Raw genomic sequence first — 20,696 nt, forward strand, 5'->3', positions numbered from 1 at the left:
TGATATTTTCTTGGTTTTGCTGTACTTTATTTTCCAGTTTTTATTCCTGCAGTTCTGAGGAAGATTCGCGTGTCCTTTTCCCGCGCTTTGCGTCCTGTAGACTGTGGGTTTTGATACGGACAATATTTTTTAAGAAAATATAGATTTTAGATCATTGAAGTTTAGATTACTCTGTGTTGGTTCAGGCTATAAATTTTTCCTTCAAAACTTTAGGCCAGTATTTTTCCCATAACGTCAAAAGAGGTGGGTTTTTTTGGTGAATGCAAAGCCAAAAGAAACTTTATTGATTGGACAGAAAGCATCAAAAATCGATACCTTTGAATTTTTCCATTGAATTAACAGTCAATTTGGTAAGCTTATAGGTTTTGTTTTGTTCAAAAAAATTGTCAGTTCAAACACGATAAGATTATGAAGTCTGAAGGGAGGGACATGAATGCTGGAGGAGACTGGCTGGTGCAAAGATATGACAAAGATTGCTTATTGACTAAGATTATGAATCGTATCGACCTACAATGCGTCATCGGCTTTTCTAGTTTTCTATTTTTGACTTTTCGTCAAATTTGGTGAAAGAATCAACATCGGCGATGAAAAAAATCTATATATTATATTCATTCAACCATTACCATTGAAAAATAAATGTGGAGAGAAGGGAATTTGTTTCACGGAGTGCCTTTCATTCTTCGATGATCTTCTGACTTGAACAGCATTTAAGGATGCAAAGAAAAAAGTAATTCCTCCAAAATTACCAAAACTCCCTTCATTTTCAAAGAATTCCTTTATAAGATAAAGAACTTAGTACTAATTCTGCATATTTGCTGTTTATATTAAAAAAAGAGAAGACCTAATTCATCGTCTTCTAGCAAGTTCTTGTTTGAATCAAATCAAGAAGATCTGTTGGTCCGATACCATCACTTGGTTTTCGTCCTGCATCCGATCCAAAGCTGCTTGGATTTCTCCAGTACTGAATTTGGCATCGGGATAGTCTTTGTGCAAGGCCGCTATGACCGTATCCATGCCAAGAGACTGGGCGTGGTGAGCCGCAAAGACACTTTGTAACGAGGTTTTGAATAGCGACAACCTACGAAGAAGATGGCGTATTCTTGGTGAAATCGTATACTTCCATATCCAACACCCCTTTTGGCTCTCATCAACTTTGGCCGTTGTACATAGTCATTTTTACCAGTCATATAGGGTCCCAAAACCCGGGGACGGGGGACTATGTCCCTTCTACTTTTTTGCAAAGCTAAAGAGCTTTTTAGCAAAATAGAAACGATAATAACAAAATATTTTCACTTGTGCCTTTTAGAGATAGGTTTTTGGGAATTCGTCACTGGCTGTTCTATTCTTAAGAAGAATAAATACGACATCTTTGAGGTCTAGTTTAAAGTGTTAATGCTTGCGAAGAACATCTTAATGAAAAGAAGTTCCCAGAGTGATTTCCAACTATTAAAATATTAAACTAATACACTGGAAATTGATGAGATAAATTAAGCAAACTTGAATGCTACTCTCAGGAATTCTAAAGAAATACTTTAAAAGGCACTGCATTACTAGCTATCATTTACACGCCAACAATTCGACTAAAAAATCCGACAACAGTGCTTACTAAACTTTCTTCAGAAATATAGTTTTATGGCCACTCCATCTTTAATTAAAACCTTGCATAGCCGGCGAGGCGCATAAGGTAAACACTTACCTTTCACCAGTAACTTTTTGTGAAGATTCCGATCCTGTGACCCGTTCGCTGTCTTCTGTGTCCATTGAATCGTCGACTTTGCTTGTAGATCGTGTTCGTTTTGCAGTTACTAAAGTAGAAAATTTACATTACAATACAACATGTCTCTGGGGCTCCTTGCAGTATTCTGTGATTAGAAGCTTTAATATTAATCTTGAGCACATCACAATTAAGTTTTTGACGTACAGTCGTAGGTAACACTCGATGTTCAAAACACATTTCAATATGTTTGTCTTAATTCCATAGGAATCAGAGAACTAGTACCATAATCTGCAGGCCTCAAAAGCAATATGTCCTGTCGGTCAGCGGTTCAGAGTTAACCCATGCGCATAATCAAGAAAACATTGAGAATCAGCCGATTTGATATGTAAAAATAGGTCCAAACAATGAGAAATTTAAATGGCCAATGAAATGCATCGGGGCCGAGTGCCTTCAAATTGCATTAAAAGAGCGTGGACAACCAGTAGCCTTTGCGGGCGTAAGCTGGAAAGGCGGCCATTTTCGTGGTCCATGAAAATGGTGAATAGCTGTTAGCACAAGCTGCGCGCAAAACGAAACCAAATAGAAGCTGTCAAAAACGATCTGAAGCACTAAATTGGTTCCAGAAATTTCCCATCAAATTCTCCTCGCCATTTTTGTCTTGCATAGAAGAACACAGTTAGAAAAACAAAACAAATGCGAGCGCGAAAAGCCTGCTGGTTGCACAGGCCCCTTTAATGCTTTGCATTATCCATGCAAACACAATGCAATGCAAAAAATGCACAGATGTTTTGACAGCATGCTGATGTAGTAACCGACAGTGCCCGGTTTCAAAATCTTCTATTATCACCTTTCCGGAAAAACAACGCGGATCAAACTTCTCAACTACGAGGCGGACGCTTGAGAGTTTCTTATCTATTACACTGGTAAATTGTTCCGCATTGCTACATTTCAAACTTACTGTTTTTATCTGTGCTTCTCAGCAAAAACAAAGACAATAAAAATAAAACTTATATACCTGGTGCGCTGTCTTCCTCTTCTTCGTCAAAATCAAATGGGTCGTATCCTTCATCGCCTTCTTTCAGAGCAGCTTTCTTTGATCTTTTTGGCCTCTTGGGAGACTTCCTTTGGCTAAAAAAATATTTTATTGCAAGATAGAGAAGTAACGATACTAACTAGAGTGGCGTAAGTTATTTGTCCATCAACTATCGACCAATCAATACGCTTACGTGTGAGATCGCCTTTATTGATGGGCCAATTGTTGATTGACAAATAAATTAAGACAATGACATGAAAGACTATAAAATAGGGTTTCCAATGACACAAGGGAGAAACGAGATCGGGCAGAAATATTTCCTTTCCTAAAAAAGAAAAACAATAAACCTTTGAGATTCTCCTTCTTCTGTGTCTTCTTCGATTGCTTCATCTTCTTCTTCGTCTTCAACATCCTTTTTCCGTCTTCTTTTTTCTTTTTTCTCGACCTTAAAAATGCAACATATTAAACATGCAAGTAAAACAAGAACCACTGTTTGTTTGATAGTTCTATAACATAATGTACCTTTAATCGCAATGACCTGATATTTACCCAGTATTATAAGAACTCTGTTAAAAGGGCACGTATCTAACGCATACCAACCTTGTGGAAGTAGGCGAATTGCACCATTTCAATTGCCGCTTCTGCATCCGTCTAAAACGAGACATAAACAATGCTTCAGAGTACAACCTCGCTATATTTTACAATCTATCAAATTATCAAAAGGATTGTATACGTGTTTTATGCCTAAAGAAATCACTGGGCACTAGCAGCCATATCTTCATGACATCAAAAACTCTCAACCTTAAAAGGGTCATAAACATTCAAAAATTGCAGTTCCTATTAAAGATTTAGAAACCACGTGCAGTTTTAGCAAACTTGTTTACGTTTTTCTCTAGGCCTTAATGAAGTCAATATTCATCAGTCTGTGCACTAATTGCCCCATGCAAAAGCCGCTTCTTTGAACTTTTTGCCAAAGCCCCTTCGCCTATTATAAATGACTTTAGGGCTGCTTCAGTCCAAACTACCAAGCTACAAAATGAATTTACCTCTGTTATTTTTTTGCTCATTCGTGCCTTTGCATGGGCAGTCGCAAGACGTATCATTGTCTCTAGGGAACGGGCTGTGACTGGCATGGTCTAGAAAAAAGTCAAGCTCGTTATAAATTGAAATTTTATCTTAAAAGTGTTAGCATTAATGGAATTAGTCCTAATTAGAGATTTTTAAAAATATATATTCTTTTGTTCAATAGGATACATATTGACAACTACTTACATTGCTTAAACACATTGATTTGTCCAGTGGCGAGGGGGCGAGGGGGCGGTCAACCCCATATTTTTGGGTATAATTAATATTGGGTATAATTATAATTATAATAAAACAATGGAGAAATATGACCTCATCTTATCAAAACAAAAGGCTTGCCCCCTCCCACCCCCATCTCAATATTTGACCAATTTTCCACCACTGGATTGGCTATTTTTTACATTATAAGATCCATGATTTTCACTGCCTTAAGATAACGAAGAGAAACACACGGCAATTAAAAGAAACCAAATTGAAAAATAACATGATTAAGATGGACATTGTGATCGTATGGAGCATAAATCATCTTACAAAAATGACCATAGTTCTTTGGAAATATGAGGGAAGAAAAATAAGTTGGTAGAATATCAACTTATGCATTTCATCAAATGAATGTTTTCGTGTGAAACGCCTTTTCAATGACACAATGATATCATTTAGTGTCACTAACCTTCTGTTGGTCACTCCCAGACGTATCTTGATCTCGTAGATCAGAATAGGATTGTGAAATCAGGTCCGCTGCTTCCTGGGTCAGTGCCGGCTGAAAACACAACAAATCAACAAATCATATCCAACGAAGTAAACAGCAGGGTTTTGAACACATTGTAGGGTTGTAGGGTTGGGTTGGTGTATTGATTTGGAGAGATGATGTTAATCCCTCTTTGATTAAATAACTGGTTGGCAAAGTTGCACATAAAAAACAATGTAGGTCAGCGTATTATACATCGAAATAATTTCGATTTAAAGTAAGTTAACTTAAATTGAAAGTGACTTGCCTTTTTATAGAACATAATAACACAATATTGTCACAAGTGTTTTATGGTAAAACCACCAGAAGGTAGGGAATGTATTCAACAGTATAAACTTCCATTTGCAATTCACCTTTTATCCCGTCAGGAATTTAAAACTTAGGATACTGTCAGGTAGCATCTAAAACTCAGACGGTTTTGAAAACGTCTACAAAAGAGTAAGAATGAGATTAAATCCTCTGATTAAAAATGAAAAATACCCTGATGGCCTTTGCCAAGTGAATGTACTTCTTCATAAAGTGAATGGAGACAAATTTGTCCTTCTTGTCCTTTTGCTTGCCATATAACTGTGCGTCCTTTTTAGCATACACTTGAGTGTCCTCATCTTCGTCTTCCCCTCGAAGATCTCCCGTCGTCAGAATGTCAGCATTTCCTCCAAATGGCAGTGCTGAGAATGAAAAAATTATTTTTATCAAGACAAAACAATTGATAACACATGATAGCTGACACATGAAATTAAATGATCTTTGCTATATTTTAATCCTTATCTGTTTTTGATAATATCAATTACACGCGTTTCCATAAATCATACATAAAGAAAATTTAATAACATTTTGACTCGATTTGTTTATTGAAACAGCAGAAGACAACTTAGGAGCGATTTAAAGATAGAAATAAAATGAACGCAGGGAATTATAAACAATTGTTAAAATAGGCTAAAATAAGAATGAAATAACAAAAAATAAGATAATGATAAATAATAAAATGAAAAAAGATTCAACTCCTTAAATTTACGACTTTTATAAAATGTTGTGATATGGTAAGCGCCTTTTCTCTAAAGATCCTATATGGAGTCTTTTCATTTGACTCTGTTACCTTGACTGCTGCATTAATGTACGAATCTATGCTCGTAGCATTCAAGATTTATTCAACCACTTCAAATATAGTTACTTACGATCTCCATCTTGCTCCCCTGGGGTTCTATATCGGTGGATTCTAAGCACGTGATCAGAGATCTTCTTGTCGGATTCTGGGTCCATCTAAAAGAGTAAGATTAACAGAAAGGTTACAGATAGCAATGGCTTCCTGTACAAGCGAAATAGTTTCAAGTCACATTTAGAACGTAGAGGTGCAAATGGGAGCTATGAAGTAGTACCCAACTGCTTGTTTGTTCAAAAAGTTCTTTCCACTCACCTGATCAAGAACAATAAATAGAAGATCGAAACGGGAAAGCAGTGAATCTTGCATCCCAATGTTGTCCATTGGTGTTTTATACTGATCATACTGTTGAAAAGAAATATTCACTACAGTATGGCAAAATGTCAACAAAGTGTCTCCTAGTAAGAGAAAGATTGGTTACGGACCTCCATTACTTCACAAAAACAAACCACCTTTTTGAACTGAACAAAAAGGTTGAAAGCATGTAGAATTTTGATAGACAATCATTCAACGCCTGAAGACCCTAAATGATCGCTTTTTGGATTCTGGTTTATGTGTTGACTTCAAACTCACTGAGAGATCCTTAGTTAATATCAAGGCGATACCTACTCTGCCATAAACTGGATTTGCAGCTGCCAGAACACTGCATCTTGCGTTCAACTTTGCATGTATCCCAGCTTTTGCTATTGTTACTCGACCCTGTTCCATAACCTCGTGGATGGCGGTTCGATCAAGATCACTCATCTATTAGACAAAACAAACAATCATTATTAACAAAAAGAAGTAACTAAAAACTACTGTTATCGATCGATTTTCATTTCTGATTGACAAACAGGAATTTCTGTAACCGATCATGGTTAGTGATCAGTGAATCAATATTAATTGTAAGTTATAAACATATCACCCATGAAGGACACTCTCTTGAAGAAATGTTGAAAAAATAGTCTAGAAAAGGGTCATAGGAAAGAAATGATAGATTACCTTGTCAAATTCATCAATGCAGACGACGCCACGATCAGCTAACACCATTGCACCTGCTTCCAGTCTTCTTTCACCTTAAATTAGGTAGGAATCATTTCTTAAAACTCTTGTCAATCATATTCTTCGGAGTTTTTGTTTCATTTATAACATGAAGGTGCTTTCTACACAAAAATATGAGCTAGGATAGAGATTGTCCGTACCGTCTGTTCTACATTTCTGCACTTGGGGCCTTGTTTAACAGGGAAGGTATGGAGCAATGTTAGTTGTCTGAGGAAAATTATAGATATGGGGAACCTTCTTCAGGAAAAATGAAGGCAATGCAGTTATTGATGTAAATCAATGTAAATTAATAGAATTTTTTGTATATCGATATCCATTAATAAATTTCAATGTATGCTAATGTATGCAAATGTATATCAATGTATGTTAATATATGTTAATGTATTTCAATGTATGCTAGTTCAATTCAATGTATATCAATGAATGCTAATGTATATTAGTGTATATCAATACCTTTCTATGCTCTTGCTTAAAATAAAAGCCTTTTATTATCATCTGACAGTAATATCAAGAAACAATAAAACATGTATTTGCAAAAGCTGGGAAAAATAAACAACAATTTTGGACTAACCTGTCTCTTGTTCTGTGGTGACAGCAGCTGTCAAACCAACACCCGAGGACCCCCGACCAGTTGTAGGAATAGCACGTGGAGCTGTATGTAGAACATACCTTAGAAAAAAAGACAACAAAATGCTATAAGACTTCTTAAGCAAACGCAAGCTTAACAAAAAAACTTGGCCAAATTTCTCAGGATCAGGAGGTTCTGAGCCTCTTTTGTTTCTTGCCAAATATCAAATTATTTAGCATTAACAAGTTCCAGCTCACAGCTCACTAGAATCGAGCAAGGTGTCTAACTAAATCATTTGTTCTGAAGTTGACAACAGAGTTGTACAATGAAATTTGAGTTATTGCCGATCATCAGCCTCAGGTAAAACTACAGGACATTGTAACTGTTCATGAGGAATCCCTTAAACAAACACAAAGCACAAAGAAAGAAACACAAAGCTGGTGGATTTGATTGCATCTGTTGTTGAAAAGAAAACTAGTGCTTTTGTAGCAATTATGTGAAAAGGTACCTCAGCAACTGTGACTTGGCCGTTGATGGATCGCCAACCATGAGGATGTTTATATCCCTGTTAGGTCAAAAATGAATAAAATAACAATTCAAGCACAATCGAAAGAGAATCCGGTTTTTTGAAAATAATATCTGCAAAAATATTTTACACAAGAAAATTTAAAATTTAAAGTTTGATAAAAAATACTTGCCCTCTCAACCGCGTTCCATTCTCAAGGATCTTTTCTGATCCACCAAGAAGTAAACACAAAATGGCTCTTTTGATGTAATCATGGCCATGAATTGATGGTGCCAGTGACCTTGCTAATACTTCAAATACATCCTGTGAAAATGCAGAAACAATTTTGCTTTAAAAGGAGAGTAAAGAGTGAACTGCCAGAATAAATGTATTTAAATGTTTGTATATATAAAGTGCATTCACATGAAATAATTTTAAGAATGTTAAATACCTTTAACAGTAAATACTAAAATTAACAGAGGTAGTATTTCAAACAAAACATGAATTTGACAGCTATTTAAAGACAACTTATTTTCGAGTGAAGTAAGATGATAAAAGCAACAGATCCAACATTTTGGTGTCAACAAAAATTGGCAATACAAAATTGATAGAGTTATCACAAACACTTTACTAACAATTGATTTGCTTCTGCTAAATTTCTTGATCTTAGCTAAGTCACTGGAGGAGAAGGTTGGGGAAACTTCTTTACTCATCGTTTTAATATTATTCGCAATCAGCACAGTCCTAGAAAAAAACTTCTATTTAAGCAAAAAACCTAAACTCAGTTCATAAGCAGAATTTTAAGATGATTGGATCAATATTGATCACACATTATTATCATAAACAAGCGTGGCCTTTATAAAAATTTGAGAGCTGGATAAAAAACAACCAGAGATAAAAGTGAAAATGTAATTATAACTGGGATAAAAATAAAATATAAAACACAAATTCTTGCTAACATGCCTTATCTGCCTACTTCACAACTAAAGGAAAGATTTTTAAACTATGTACACCAATGATCAGAATTTTCTTTGTCAAGATACATGGAAAACAACTCACCTGAAAGTTCCGGAGGTAAACCCACCCTTTTTTGATGGCAAGCATCTATATGTACCAATAACTTGAACACGATCTCCAGGCTATGAAAAGATAAAAATGGATCAAAATTCAGAGGTTGAAAATGATTTCAAGAGCGTAAAAAGTTGCTTTAGCTGTAATGATTTCAAGGGCATGACAGCTGGAAAGATTGCAATCAATAAGAATGGTGGAAAAATTTTGCATAGAACTTTCCAAGCATGTTACAAAGAGGACCAAAAACATACTTTATATGAGGAACTTGTAAAAGGAATTCTACACCCACATTGGGATAAAAACATCATGATCAAAACATTTACTAATCAGCATTGTTACATGTTGATGGTATCATGAAAGTCAAATTTAGATTTCTGACTGTGTTCAGCATGAAACTGTGCCATAGGAATTAAAACTCCAATGTTTGGTTAAATAATGCATATATGTTTAATTTGTCTCCAAGCACAAATGATGAGCAGCATGTGAAGCTTTTGATGTTCTTAGCCAAGGGTATTGTTTGAGGCATAAAATGCAGTTCTGACTTTAATGCTTATGTAATAAATTCAAACATTTGTAGCTGCTTAATAAATGAGATAGTTAGACAAACATACATTAAGAGCTAACAAACAGAGCTATATCCTCAATGTTAGGAGACCAACCTTGCACAAATCACACAGATCGTTGTCAGAAATGATGTCTACTGATCTTGGGAGCTGTCCTGCTGGAGCCTTTTCAGGCATTTCCTGATAAAAAGGGATATTGAATCAAAATACCTTGAGCTGAATTTATTTTTCTATAACATCATTGAAGCAACATGGACATGAGTGTTGACTGAATTTGGAGAAGAAAATGTTTATACTCCAGAAACACTGCGTTATTGATGTAACTTTAACAAGGTAGTAAAAGCATGAAACCAAATATATGTTGAGGTATTGCTACTAGTGATGAATTCGACTTTATATGAATACCAAGATGGAATGATATGATGATATTGGGAGATGATATTCCAATATAAAAGAGCCGGACATTCTGTCAAGAGCTTGCACACTGATGGTTTCTTTGTCCTTAAATCATTTTAAACATTTTATTTAGCCATAATATGATGTACTAATTACCAAATGAGAGGTAAGCAAACCTGTATTGTGAATGACTGATGATCCTTGTAAACAGAGAGACCATACTCAGTTTCTAGTGGGTTTCCATCATCGTCCTTTGTTGGATAAGATGATACACTTGGAAATGCATTTAGAGAAGTCATATCTTGATACCTCCTTTCCATTGTTTTGTTTGTGTTTGGACAGTAGTGAACACTTCTTACAATTTTTGGTCGAATCAATGAACCTGTTAACAAAGGAAAATTTTAGTGAATTTTTAGCTCTGGTATGTCTACTACTGACACGCAGACCCACATTCCAAGAAGACCCTGCTTGCTCTTTGAAACAAGGGATGAAGATGGGCTGTAAATCATCAGTCCACTTGTCAACATATAAATGCCATTCCACCCTTTCACTGGTTAAATACAATGAAAATAGAAGACAAAGAACAGAAAAGATGCATGCTATATTGCAACAATGGGAATAACATCTCAAACAAAGGACATTAGATGACAACAATGGTAGTCTATGAGTCAAAAATGGAACAAGAAAGAGAAAGAAAATAATTCATACTCTTGGTCACTATCCCTTCACAGCAAACCATGTTCCCAAGGAACCTTGCTGATAAACTTCTTGGTGTTACATGTTTAGAACCAAAGCTAAATCAATGAAAGAAACCTCCCATCAAACGCCAAGTATCTATTTTTAAAGATTACATCTAAAAGCTGATAAAATGTTCTTTAATGAGCTAAGCTAACATTTAAATAATTCTAAAAAAATCAAGATTAAATTTTTAATGGTTACATGTAAATAACATTATTTTCAAGATATATTGAACATTATACTTGAGAGGGGCAAAGAAAAAATTTATCTTTGCAAGACTTACAGAGAAATAAAGGAAATTCATCCAAATGGAGAGATTTTCCACAGACAGGTTTTATATCAATATATAAATCGATTAAATATTGATAGCATTGACATTATTATCAGCCTATTTTGCTGCTAGATTACATAAGTTTAACACAAGTGTTTCAATACATACAGCTCCACGTGTTTTAATTTTTTGATGTTTTCAATAATTAAAAGTTTCGAAAGCAGAATAACATATTGCAAGCTCTCATTCCCCCCCCCCCCTTCAATTCGCCTCTACCTAAAAATTTTTTTTGAAAATAAGCCCCTCAAATACCCCCTCCAAATAAGGAACCATCCAAATATTCATTCTTTCAAATGTAGCCCTTGGGCTTATTCAAGGACTTACAGGAAAGGATGCAAGAAATTTTAATGATGGTTTTTGTGAGAGTCCTTTATGGAAATATTTAAAAACTTTTAGCTTTGATATAGAGGACATTTTTTGAATCAAACAAAAAAGAATGGATTTCTTCAAATGAATTACCTTCCTTCAAGACCAATAAAAAACTCATCATGCTTTTTTGAATAGTCGGTATCAATGGAACTCACAGACTGCTTCAACGCATCCTAGAAGCAAATCAAAAATTATAAATGTTCAAACTAAGATTTTCCTATTGTTGTTATTCATAATTAATTACAAACCTAGAACAAAAAAGGACAAAAGGAATCAGCATAGTATATGGCAGATTGTATCACAATGATGATTTTTATGGATTTACATGCATTCATTGAGAGATGTGTCATTTTTAAGCCATTTGGAAGTCATATGATTTGAAGTGTGATTATTTGACTAATATTTTATTGTTAGAGAATAAATATGGCTACAGCAATCTTCTATAGACTCAAATCTATAGACTCAAATGTAAGTCATTGTAAGCAAGCTTAAATCTTCATGAATTTAATCAGATTGAAAATGATTTATAAACATATTTCCTAGTAATATTCTTAATGTTGTGTTTTTGAATTTTTTCAATGATTGAATTTTGCCAAAAGCAAACAGGCAAATTAAAATCTTCCATAGTTTAGTTTGATAACCAGAATCTTATTCAAAAATCAAATTGAATTTGCCAAGGAATATATATACCTGAAAGGCTAGAAGTTCTTCAAATGATTCGCTGAGGAGTCTGCAATTAGCAAATTGAACAAATATAAATCATATTAAATTGATTTGCATCACAACATATTTGGGGAAAAATAGGTTTCTTAGAAGGAGAATTTACACAAAACAAGAGATTATATATACAAAGGAACTTGAAAATCAAACAATTTTCACATAAAGAATTATGAACATAACAGCTTTTGTGGAACAGATACTCTTAAAAAAACCAAAATAAATATTTGATGCTTCCTCAAAGCTTCTCCTCTCATTTCACAAGTCTTGAACACTGTTGTTTCTATAAGTTTCTATAAGTTATGTTTCTAAAAATTTTCCAGCTACAATATTCTTAAGAAATTTTAGTGTTGAGCCCGAATATATTCCGAAAGTATTCTTAGCTTTTAAGTTCTTAAGTATTCTTAGCTTTTAAGTTCTTTTATCGTTTTATCATTTATGGTATAATTGCCCAATCTTAAATGAAAGACAATGCTTTCTGAAAAAAACAAGATAAGTCAGTTCTGAGATTCCCTGTATGTACATTGCACAGCTGTTGAAAAATGAGGTGCAAAGATGCGAGCTGAGGCTGAGCAATATGGTTATGATGTTCTTAAAAATTTTATGATCAATATTCTTATAGAAGAAGAGTGTATAACAGTTGTGGCTTATTGCAGGGCAGCTTCTTTGTAAGCCTTTACAATTACAGCATCATTTATTTGAAGAAAATTTCTAAGATACCAATACGTTTTTTATGCACGAAAGGATGTACCTTAGGGCTCTAGCTTCTTTTTTTGTTCTAAGGTCATTCATGTTTACAATCAGACGAAAGTCATTCCTCTCAATCATGTCTCTGACTTTTGCATGGTAGATTCCTTGATCAGCCTGCAAAAAGAAAATGAATAATTATCAAGAAAGGCAAATTTATTGGGTGTACAGAATTTGTTGACATATACCTACGCATACGCATTATAAATTTTTAGATAAAAATAAAACTTGCTGCTTACACTTAATTGCTAACTCTGATTATAAATATCTGCCACAAAGGCCATTTCCTCTTTTTTAATATTTGGGTCATTTTAAGGCATAGATATGCGAAGGCAGTTCAATGGATCATCAAAGAACTCAACTGCTTTCCACTAGCCCACCGGTCTACAAAACAACATAAGCAATGTTTGAACCTACAGTTTCTTGCAATCGAATACCTGATGGAAAAGGCAACTGCCTTGTCCTAATTCTTTTTTAAAACAAGTTGGAAAATTAAATGAGAAAATCGTGCATAGGCCTATATCTTTTTGTCAAGACGGCAAAAAGGAAGGAGGGAATTTCAACGTGTTTGCTGAATTTTAAAAAAAGGCTTCAAAAAAGCCTTTTAAAATATTCAAAAATAAAGGGGTATTGCAATAAGCTATAAACCAAAAGGCCCGAAATATGCACGTATAAGAACTACAAAAAATAAACGGCGATAAAGCCAGGTATACCTCGCTCTAGTAGATATACTATTAGTAATATTCAAAATTTAATAAATGTATTAATAAAAAATATACTTACATCATCATCAAGGAAATCCAAATACTGTGTTCTAATATCTCTGAAGAACTGGTCGTTAATGTCCACCATAATTGCGATAAATTTACAAACAAATTAATGAAACAGCCCTTCGGTGGTGAGGTCCTGAATGACTTTCCTCGAATCGCATGTACACACAATGAATTCTGGGATAGTATTTTCGCGCCAAAAGTGCCTCTCTCCCATTCTCACCATTCTTCACTCTGAGGCTCTATTGTAATCAAATTTTATCGTTGCCTTTTCTCGAAGCAATAACAATAAAACTCATCAAGCTAAAAATTATGGTTTTGCATTTTTAAGAACAGACTGTCGGAAAAGATTTGTTGCTGTTAAAGACATTAATATATGGAATCGATTGCCGTGTCACCCGCTTTCTAACCCCCCCACCCCACGTCCTTTTCTTTTACCTTTTTTCTTTGCTTCCTTTTTCTTCTTGTTTCATCTCATTTTTTAGTTAGATTCTGTAGAGAACGTTCTCTTTCATTTCTAGAAAAGATTTTGAAGCTGTAAACTTGTCAGCGTTATTATAACAAATACTACTCTTTCATTTTCTAGGGTATAGGGAATTGGGCTCGAAAACCGCTTGGTTTACCTCGGTATCCTAGGCAACAGCTCTATTTTAATTAAAACATAATATATTGTAGATCTTTTTAAGCAAACTGTGGTATTTCTCTTGTATCTTTTGATGCAATCTTATGCTTGTAAGTAACTGCTATCAATTTCAGTGTGAATTTGTGGAAAGTTTTCGTTACGTTGTTTTGTGATTGCAGTGAAATTAAGAACAAATCCTAAAAATTAGCTTTAAAACATTACTGACAGAAGAAAGCATACGAGGAAAACTAACAAGCCTTCCCAATTCGGCCTAAATTAGAACGAAAAGGCGAAAGAATAAAAAAATGCAAGAAAGAATGAACTCCTGTCCAAGCGATAAATAACTTTAAAACGGAATTGGGCAAACTTTTCTTGCCTCCACGACTATTGAGCATTGCTATTTCGTATTTACCGAAAATATAGTGTCTTTTCTTTTAAGCTTTGCTATGGCCTAGTTTGTCAAATTAGTCCACTTATTATTCACTTATCCTTTTAAGATCACTCTACGGAACAGGTAATGAGGCCTGCAGAGAAAAGGCGGGATGGCTCCGTCGTGTCCGAGCCTGTCTTCTCAAAAGGGCAGATTCTGTTCCCTAGTCCTTGGTGACAATTTCTTTAGGAGTAATATAGAATTGTTATCTCAGGCTGGCTTGATTGTGTGAGACAAAACAACCTTCTACTTATTCATTACGCATAGCCAAACTCCAAGGTGGTAAAAATGCTCCTTTTTAAAAAAGAGGCTGCTTCGATTCTGAACGACGCATTCCTTTCATAAGGGGTGTTCTTTATCTTTTCAAAACATTGGAGCGAGTGCTTTCTTGTCTCTTAAGTTTCTGTGTCTCTGCTGTGAAGTCTTGCCTGACTAACCTGCATAATTTTATATAACAATAAATGCAGTTAAGCATGTTGGACGTCGAATGAATAATAAATAAAAAACACTATGGTAAGCTGATTATTGTGCAACGTTTCAGGTATACCTCTTAATCAGTTAATTCTAGGATGGTAAAGTACCATTAACTTTCACCTTTGATATTGCAAAATTCTACCTTATTTGCACCGCATACTATGCTTTACCTATACTTTACTAAAATTTTGTCACTGTCTACGTTTTGAAAAAAAATTGTAAATGGAATGCAAGTAAATTGACGTAGCCATTATTCCTTTTCGATTTATGTTTATTATTGCACTATTATTGATCGCAAAACAAAGCCTTTGAATACTGACATTCTCTAGACTATGATTATTAAATGTGCAAAATATTCCCGTCTGTGATGTCAGGCTTGTTTGAGGAATTTCAACAATTTCACAGTTCCAAGCTCTCTTTGGAATCGAGTGGATTTTCTAAAAGCCTTTGCTAAAACAAATCTTGCATAGATGGATGCAAAAGCCACTAAATCAAAATTCCATAAAATAATGGCATATAAATCGCACTTTTGTTGATTTACTTTAAAAACTGTGAGACCATTTATGACATAAAAATAAACTTATCCTTTACACAGGCACGCTGGAGCCGGGGGGAGCTCAGAAGGCTGTAGCCCCTCCACTATTTTGCTGAAGTATGTTATCAAGGTAACGGCACCAAATATAATGCTGGCAATCTGCCATAAAAGTTGGCCAACTTGTTTTGAGCCCTCCCTCCCTCCCTCTCTCCCTCCCTCCCTCGCCCATTCCAAAATTTGCTCCGGCGTCCCTGTTACAGAGAGTCTCTTGTGTAAGGCCCTTATTGTTGACTTCATATTCACAACATTCTCATGAAATCTAAAAGGAACCAAGCTATTTGGATGGCAGCAATCGTACGTGCTACATTTGAATTGAATCTGTTCAATTGGTTGAGTCAGTTTTCTATCCTTTCTCTTTTTATGAAAATTTGTAAACTGAAAAAGTTTGACAAACAAAGCCAATTACAAGTAAGTTTATGATTGTGATGATTACAAGTATGCAATAGTAACAGTAATACTGCTCAATGAGCCCCCACGGCCACGCCAGTCGCCCCTTGTGATACACAACTGTTTCAGCTGTATCAGATAAATATAGAATGCATCAATTGTGAGTTTTAGGTGCAATGAAATTCAACATTGTGCGCTTTACATTACAAAAACCAAATTAAACACAGTAATCTTTGCGTGGTGACAAATGCATAGAGTTTCCATTCATGATTCTGACTCAATGGCCATTATCAATCTTGCACTTATATTGTATTTCCAATTCACCCCCATATGTGGGTTTGTTGTAAATTTTACAATCAATGTTGCCCTGAAAAAGAATTTGAGATGATATTAAAATAAGGGTTTTCAAACGATGTTTTAGGTATCCAAGATCAAAGCTCAAAGCTCAATCTATACTGTTAGTTTAACTTTTATAAAAGGTTTCATTTCTTCGTCATTTACAAAAAGTATTTTTTATCATTTGCATTTACAAAATATTGCATTTTCGCTTTCATCTACAATTGTAATTTCTTTTGTGAAATGAATCTTTATCTACTTTTAGGCCTAGGTTATTTTGAAAAGTTCAAAATCCTAATCTTGTCAAATGTTCAAAAAATGCCTTTAGAAATTCATGCACATTGACAGCAACAAACCCACGTTAAAAATACATACAATTTTGCGTGAATTTAGGCCACATTGAAACAAAAGGGTATTGCTTACCATGTCTATCATACAAGTTTGAAAAAACAAATGCGTTGAATTCATTGTCAGTTCTTGCTACGTTTCTTAACCAATTGATCAAATTTAAACAGTTTCCCAATTATATGCATTGTTTAACAAATTTGGATGTCTAAAGAAACGGCACTAATTTTGTCGCAAGATTTTGAAGATGTAATTGCCTGAATTATTTTGCTTAATTTCGCCCCTGTCCAACATCATCTAGCTCTTTTTTTTAAAATAACATTTGCTTGGCTTTATCTCAAGAAAAGTTTTCACCTTTCTCCAGCACCAAAAGAATTGTTCAATTTCAGAAAAAAACTTGTATGAAACACCCATGACATTCATAACGCACTTGGGCCCTTGCTCTTTCACTCCCTTTTTTCTCCAACACACATATTTTTTAGATCTACCCGTGCTCAAACTGTACATCTTGAATGGGTTTTAAGGCCAAAACCAAAAAAGGTAGGGGTGTAGAACAATTCGTTATCTGTGAATTTCTGGGACGTTGATCACGCTCTACTTCTAGACTATTCCGATTCATTTTACGTAGAATACAGTGGAATCCCGATATAACGAACCCTGGATATAACGAACTTCCCGGTATAACGAATTAAATGTTCGGTCCCTTGGATTCTGCCTAGAAAAATCCTTACAAATTCTCTCGGTACAACAAACCCCGGATATAACGACGTCATTCGGAGAAGTCATTCAGCCGTCAACTAGAAGTGAAGTAATACCAGCTTTGCCAATCTCTTGGTCCCAAATTATAAGAAGGACATTAAGATTTTCATTTTCAATTACCAACCAGTAGTGTTATTTTAACCCAGCCTGGTTATATGAAAGTAAATGTGCACAGTAGTTAGGAATAGCCGAAACAAGCCCACGGTAGGCCAAAACAATGAAATGAACTGCGAAAAGACCTAACCAACGTTCCATCCCGATATAACGAACCAAATTCTGATTCCCTTGAAAGTTCGTTATATCGGGATTTCGTTGTACATTTCATAGAGCGCCTACCCTACTCCCCCCCCACCCCCTCTAAATACCACACAAATCAAGCACCAATAATATCTAATTTTTTAAACTTTAATCCTACGTCCAACCCTACCTTGACGCTTTTGCCAGCTTTGATTTCATCTGCTTTTTGCTTGCTGCATTCCCATTCCAAAGCTTCCGGGTGCAATTCTGGGAATTTGGAAAGTTCCACCTCGCCTTCGTTTATCGTTATTCCAACTACCTTTAAGTATTCATCACCCTTGCACTTCATTTTTATATCCTTGCCTGTTTTAGACTTATCTGCAAAAAAATGGTTTGAAAAAGGATTATTTTCTCAAAACCTTATCCCTCCCTAGTTTTTTATTGAAGCGAAAAATGATATTTACAAGAAGCTTACTAATATAGGTAGACTTACATCGCTTTTTCTAGTTTATAAAGTTCATCAATATGGAACTAACTAATTTTGTTTATATAAAAGAATTTTGTTTTCTGCTATCGAATCATGCGTCGAATTACGGGTTGTATGGGGGAAGTCGGTATTTGAGTAAGTAAAGCAATTGACCCGTAATTATAGCCATGTTGCATTTTAAATGTCTAATGCTGGACAACAATTGATGTTATTGCTAATTGAGCAACCGAATTGAAGAATTCACTATTTGCATCAGAATCTCAGCTTGCTTTGTGTTTCTGACAGAAGCTCGCATGTTTATTATGATAGGTTACTTTGTTTTAAAAATTGGCAGGGAAAATAGCATCTAGTAGCTCATGTATTGAAACATCGAGGAAAAAAAATGTTCAGGATTTTCAAATTACTCCCGTTTCCTTACCCAGTCTGCTTGAAATAAACACTGTAAACACTACTTGAAATGAACAGTGAAAAAATATCTTTTTGGACGTTTGTAGCACGAAGGCGTACCTGATAATAAGTTTCGTGTACTTGTTGTTAAGGCACTAAGGATGATGAAGGCATTTTTTTAGAAAATCGATCGACTTGAGGTTAGCAGCTGCCATTGTAGATCATTTAATGCGGTTATAGTTAGGCAACATGGAATCACATGACTACAGCTACGAAATTTTTGCCTGATTTGCAGCATATTTGTTGGTGAAACGAAAATGTACATTTTAAATGGGGGAACGTAAGGGAAATGGTATAATTTGCTCAGAGGAAAGGGCTTTTCTTCAAATAATTAGCATGTGACTGTTTTGTATGCAGACTCACTGGACAATGGGGGCACTTAATTAAGCATTCTATTACACTACATACCAGTTTTGCTTTTGTTCCCCTTGTCCCAGTTCTCAACCGTTCCCATGTTGCATTGGTATATAGCCCTGAAAGTTTCATTCCCAACCAACATTTTAGCATCAGCTAGCAAGATGCTACACGTTCTTGTCGTGTCGGCTGCTTTTGGAGTTGAATTCAAGCTGCCTATACATTCCTTTTCTGCCTTTTTCTGCAAGCTTTTGTCGATATCTTTACCATCGATCGTTATGGATCCAAGCAAAATGTTGGGATAACTCAGATCACACTCGAGTATCATGGGAAGGCGTGAGGCCTCAGCTACAAAAAAGATTTAGTTTGCAATCTCATACCCAAATGACACTTGTTCCAAGAGAATGAATTTAACTTTGATAATTTTTATGGCCGTGGTCACAAGGATCATTTTCCCAAAACGATATAGTTTTGAAGACAAAGTTTCAATTTAAATTGGCAAAAAACCGGGTCTTTTTACATTCAATCTCGGAAAGGGGGATTTCGCATAAATTAGGCATATTCCTTGATGAAGAGAACCTCGCCTAATTTACGCAACTTTTGCATCTAAGCACCGTAAAGTGATAAAAGTTTAACCAATACTGAACGCTTGCATAAGTGATACAAAATTTCAGGCAATTTTGTTTGAAATCATTTGTCCTATTTAGATGCCTAACAAAAGTGATTTATTCCAGTTTTTTTTAGATCTGATAATTAGGGAAATGAAAAGAGAAGAACAGTCAAAAAAGTAAAGCAATTTTTGTCTGAAAAAGTTTTTTAGAATTTCATTTTTGATTGGCAAAAGCAAATTACTCTTATTAAATATTTTCTTTGATGAAGTGACTGATCTTGCAATAGAGTTTCATTTGAATAGTTGAAGACTTGAATGCGATTCCTTAAGGTACTCGTCTATCTGCGGAGAAACCTGTCAGTAATGGGTGTGTCAAATCAGATTCAACACGCTTTTTTCTATTAATCAACAAATGGAACAAATATGTTTGAATTCAGATTTAATTATCAAACAATAACGAGACAGAAATAAAAAAATTACCAACCAGTGTTTCCATTTAGTATTTTTGCTTTCTTCTCTTTTCCACTTTCGGCTTTCTTCAATTTCTTACCTTCTGTCGTGTCTCCATTCAATACGAAGAGGGCGACCACAAAGAATAAGATGGAAAATTTCAACTCCATCGCAACTCAGCCTCTAAAAATTCAGCAGTTACTGAAACACAAAATGTGTGGATTTTAAAAGTAATAATGAACTGAGCTGCTCGTTTAACCTAGTGGTACAAAACTAGCAAAGAAATTTGATGAGGTTTCATTCAAATATTTTCGATTTAGAACACTTAGAAGACCTAGTAATCATTTTCAAAAACTTCATAAAAGTTTAAAGGAGAAATTTCAAAGAAAGAGCTTTTTTATACTTCATTTTATCAAAATATTAATGAAAATTGGTTAACTTACCTTTCAAGCTATTCTGCAGAAACCTCTTGAATGCCAAAGATCAGATCAACATGCAGATTTTAACCTGTAACCCGTAGATCGAGCCTGAAAAATTGACATCTGCTGCTTTGCATTAGATATATGCCGACATTTAATTAGAAATAAATTTATGGTATTGTCGTTAT

General features: G+C 34.9%; 2 protein-coding genes across 2 annotated transcripts; both read right to left on the bottom strand.

Moving 5' to 3' along the window:
- Nucleotides 1–742: 742 nt before the first annotated feature.
- Nucleotides 743–13,728, bottom strand: LOC135689401 (DNA replication licensing factor MCM3). The gene is made up of 24 exons (XM_065206609.2): nt 13,570–13,728; nt 12,791–12,903; nt 12,013–12,052; nt 11,413–11,495; nt 10,593–10,678; nt 10,061–10,266; nt 9,585–9,668; nt 8,914–8,993; nt 8,490–8,598; nt 8,048–8,178; nt 7,858–7,914; nt 7,353–7,450; nt 6,722–6,795; nt 6,350–6,484; nt 5,996–6,085; nt 5,757–5,841; nt 5,062–5,249; nt 4,504–4,593; nt 3,797–3,886; nt 3,351–3,401; nt 3,098–3,195; nt 2,733–2,845; nt 1,697–1,805; nt 743–1,078 (listed from the first exon to the last, which is right to left on the bottom strand). The coding sequence occupies exons 1-24, from the start codon at nt 13,636–13,638 to the stop codon at nt 877–879; spliced, it is 2,481 nt and encodes an 826-aa protein (XP_065062681.2). The 5' UTR covers nt 13,639–13,728; the 3' UTR covers nt 743–876.
- A 2,358-nt stretch (nt 13,729–16,086) lies between these two features.
- LOC135689575 (uncharacterized) lies at nt 16,087–20,679 on the bottom strand. Its single transcript, XM_065206840.2, has 5 exons — nt 20,533–20,679; nt 20,124–20,290; nt 19,084–19,377; nt 17,932–18,119; nt 16,087–16,431 (listed from the first exon to the last, which is right to left on the bottom strand). The coding sequence occupies exons 2-5, from the start codon at nt 20,257–20,259 to the stop codon at nt 16,342–16,344; spliced, it is 708 nt and encodes a 235-aa protein (XP_065062912.2). The 5' UTR covers nt 20,260–20,290; nt 20,533–20,679; the 3' UTR covers nt 16,087–16,341.
- Between the last annotated feature and the right edge of the window lie 17 nt (nt 20,680–20,696).

The sequence above is a fragment of the Rhopilema esculentum genome, chromosome 5, assembly GCF_057945365.1.
Source record: "Rhopilema esculentum isolate cy_ngs chromosome 5, ASM5794536v1, whole genome shotgun sequence".
Taxonomy (NCBI): domain Eukaryota; kingdom Metazoa; phylum Cnidaria; class Scyphozoa; order Rhizostomeae; family Rhizostomatidae; genus Rhopilema; species Rhopilema esculentum.

Coding starts and splice junctions, on each gene's coding strand:
- LOC135689401 (XM_065206609.2), bottom strand. CDS start 13,638: ATGGTGGACATTAACGACCAGTTCTTCAGAGATATTAGAACACAGTAT. Junction 6,485..6,721: donor GCATTGATGAATTTGACAAG/GTAATCTATCAT, acceptor TTTGTCTAATAG/ATGAGTGATCTTGATCGAAC. Junction 5,250..5,756: donor AGGGGAGCAAGATGGAGATC/GTAAGTAACTAT, acceptor TTTCATTCTCAG/CACTGCCATTTGGAGGAAAT.
- LOC135689575 (XM_065206840.2), bottom strand. CDS start 20,259: ATGGAGTTGAAATTTTCCATCTTATTCTTTGTGGTCGCCCTCTTCGTA. Junction 19,378..20,123: donor AATACTAAATGGAAACACTG/GTTGGTAATTTT, acceptor TCTTTTTTGTAG/CTGAGGCCTCACGCCTTCCC. Junction 16,432..17,931: donor AAGCTGGCAAAAGCGTCAAG/GTAGGGTTGGAC, acceptor ATTCTTTTTCAG/GGCAACATTGATTGTAAAAT.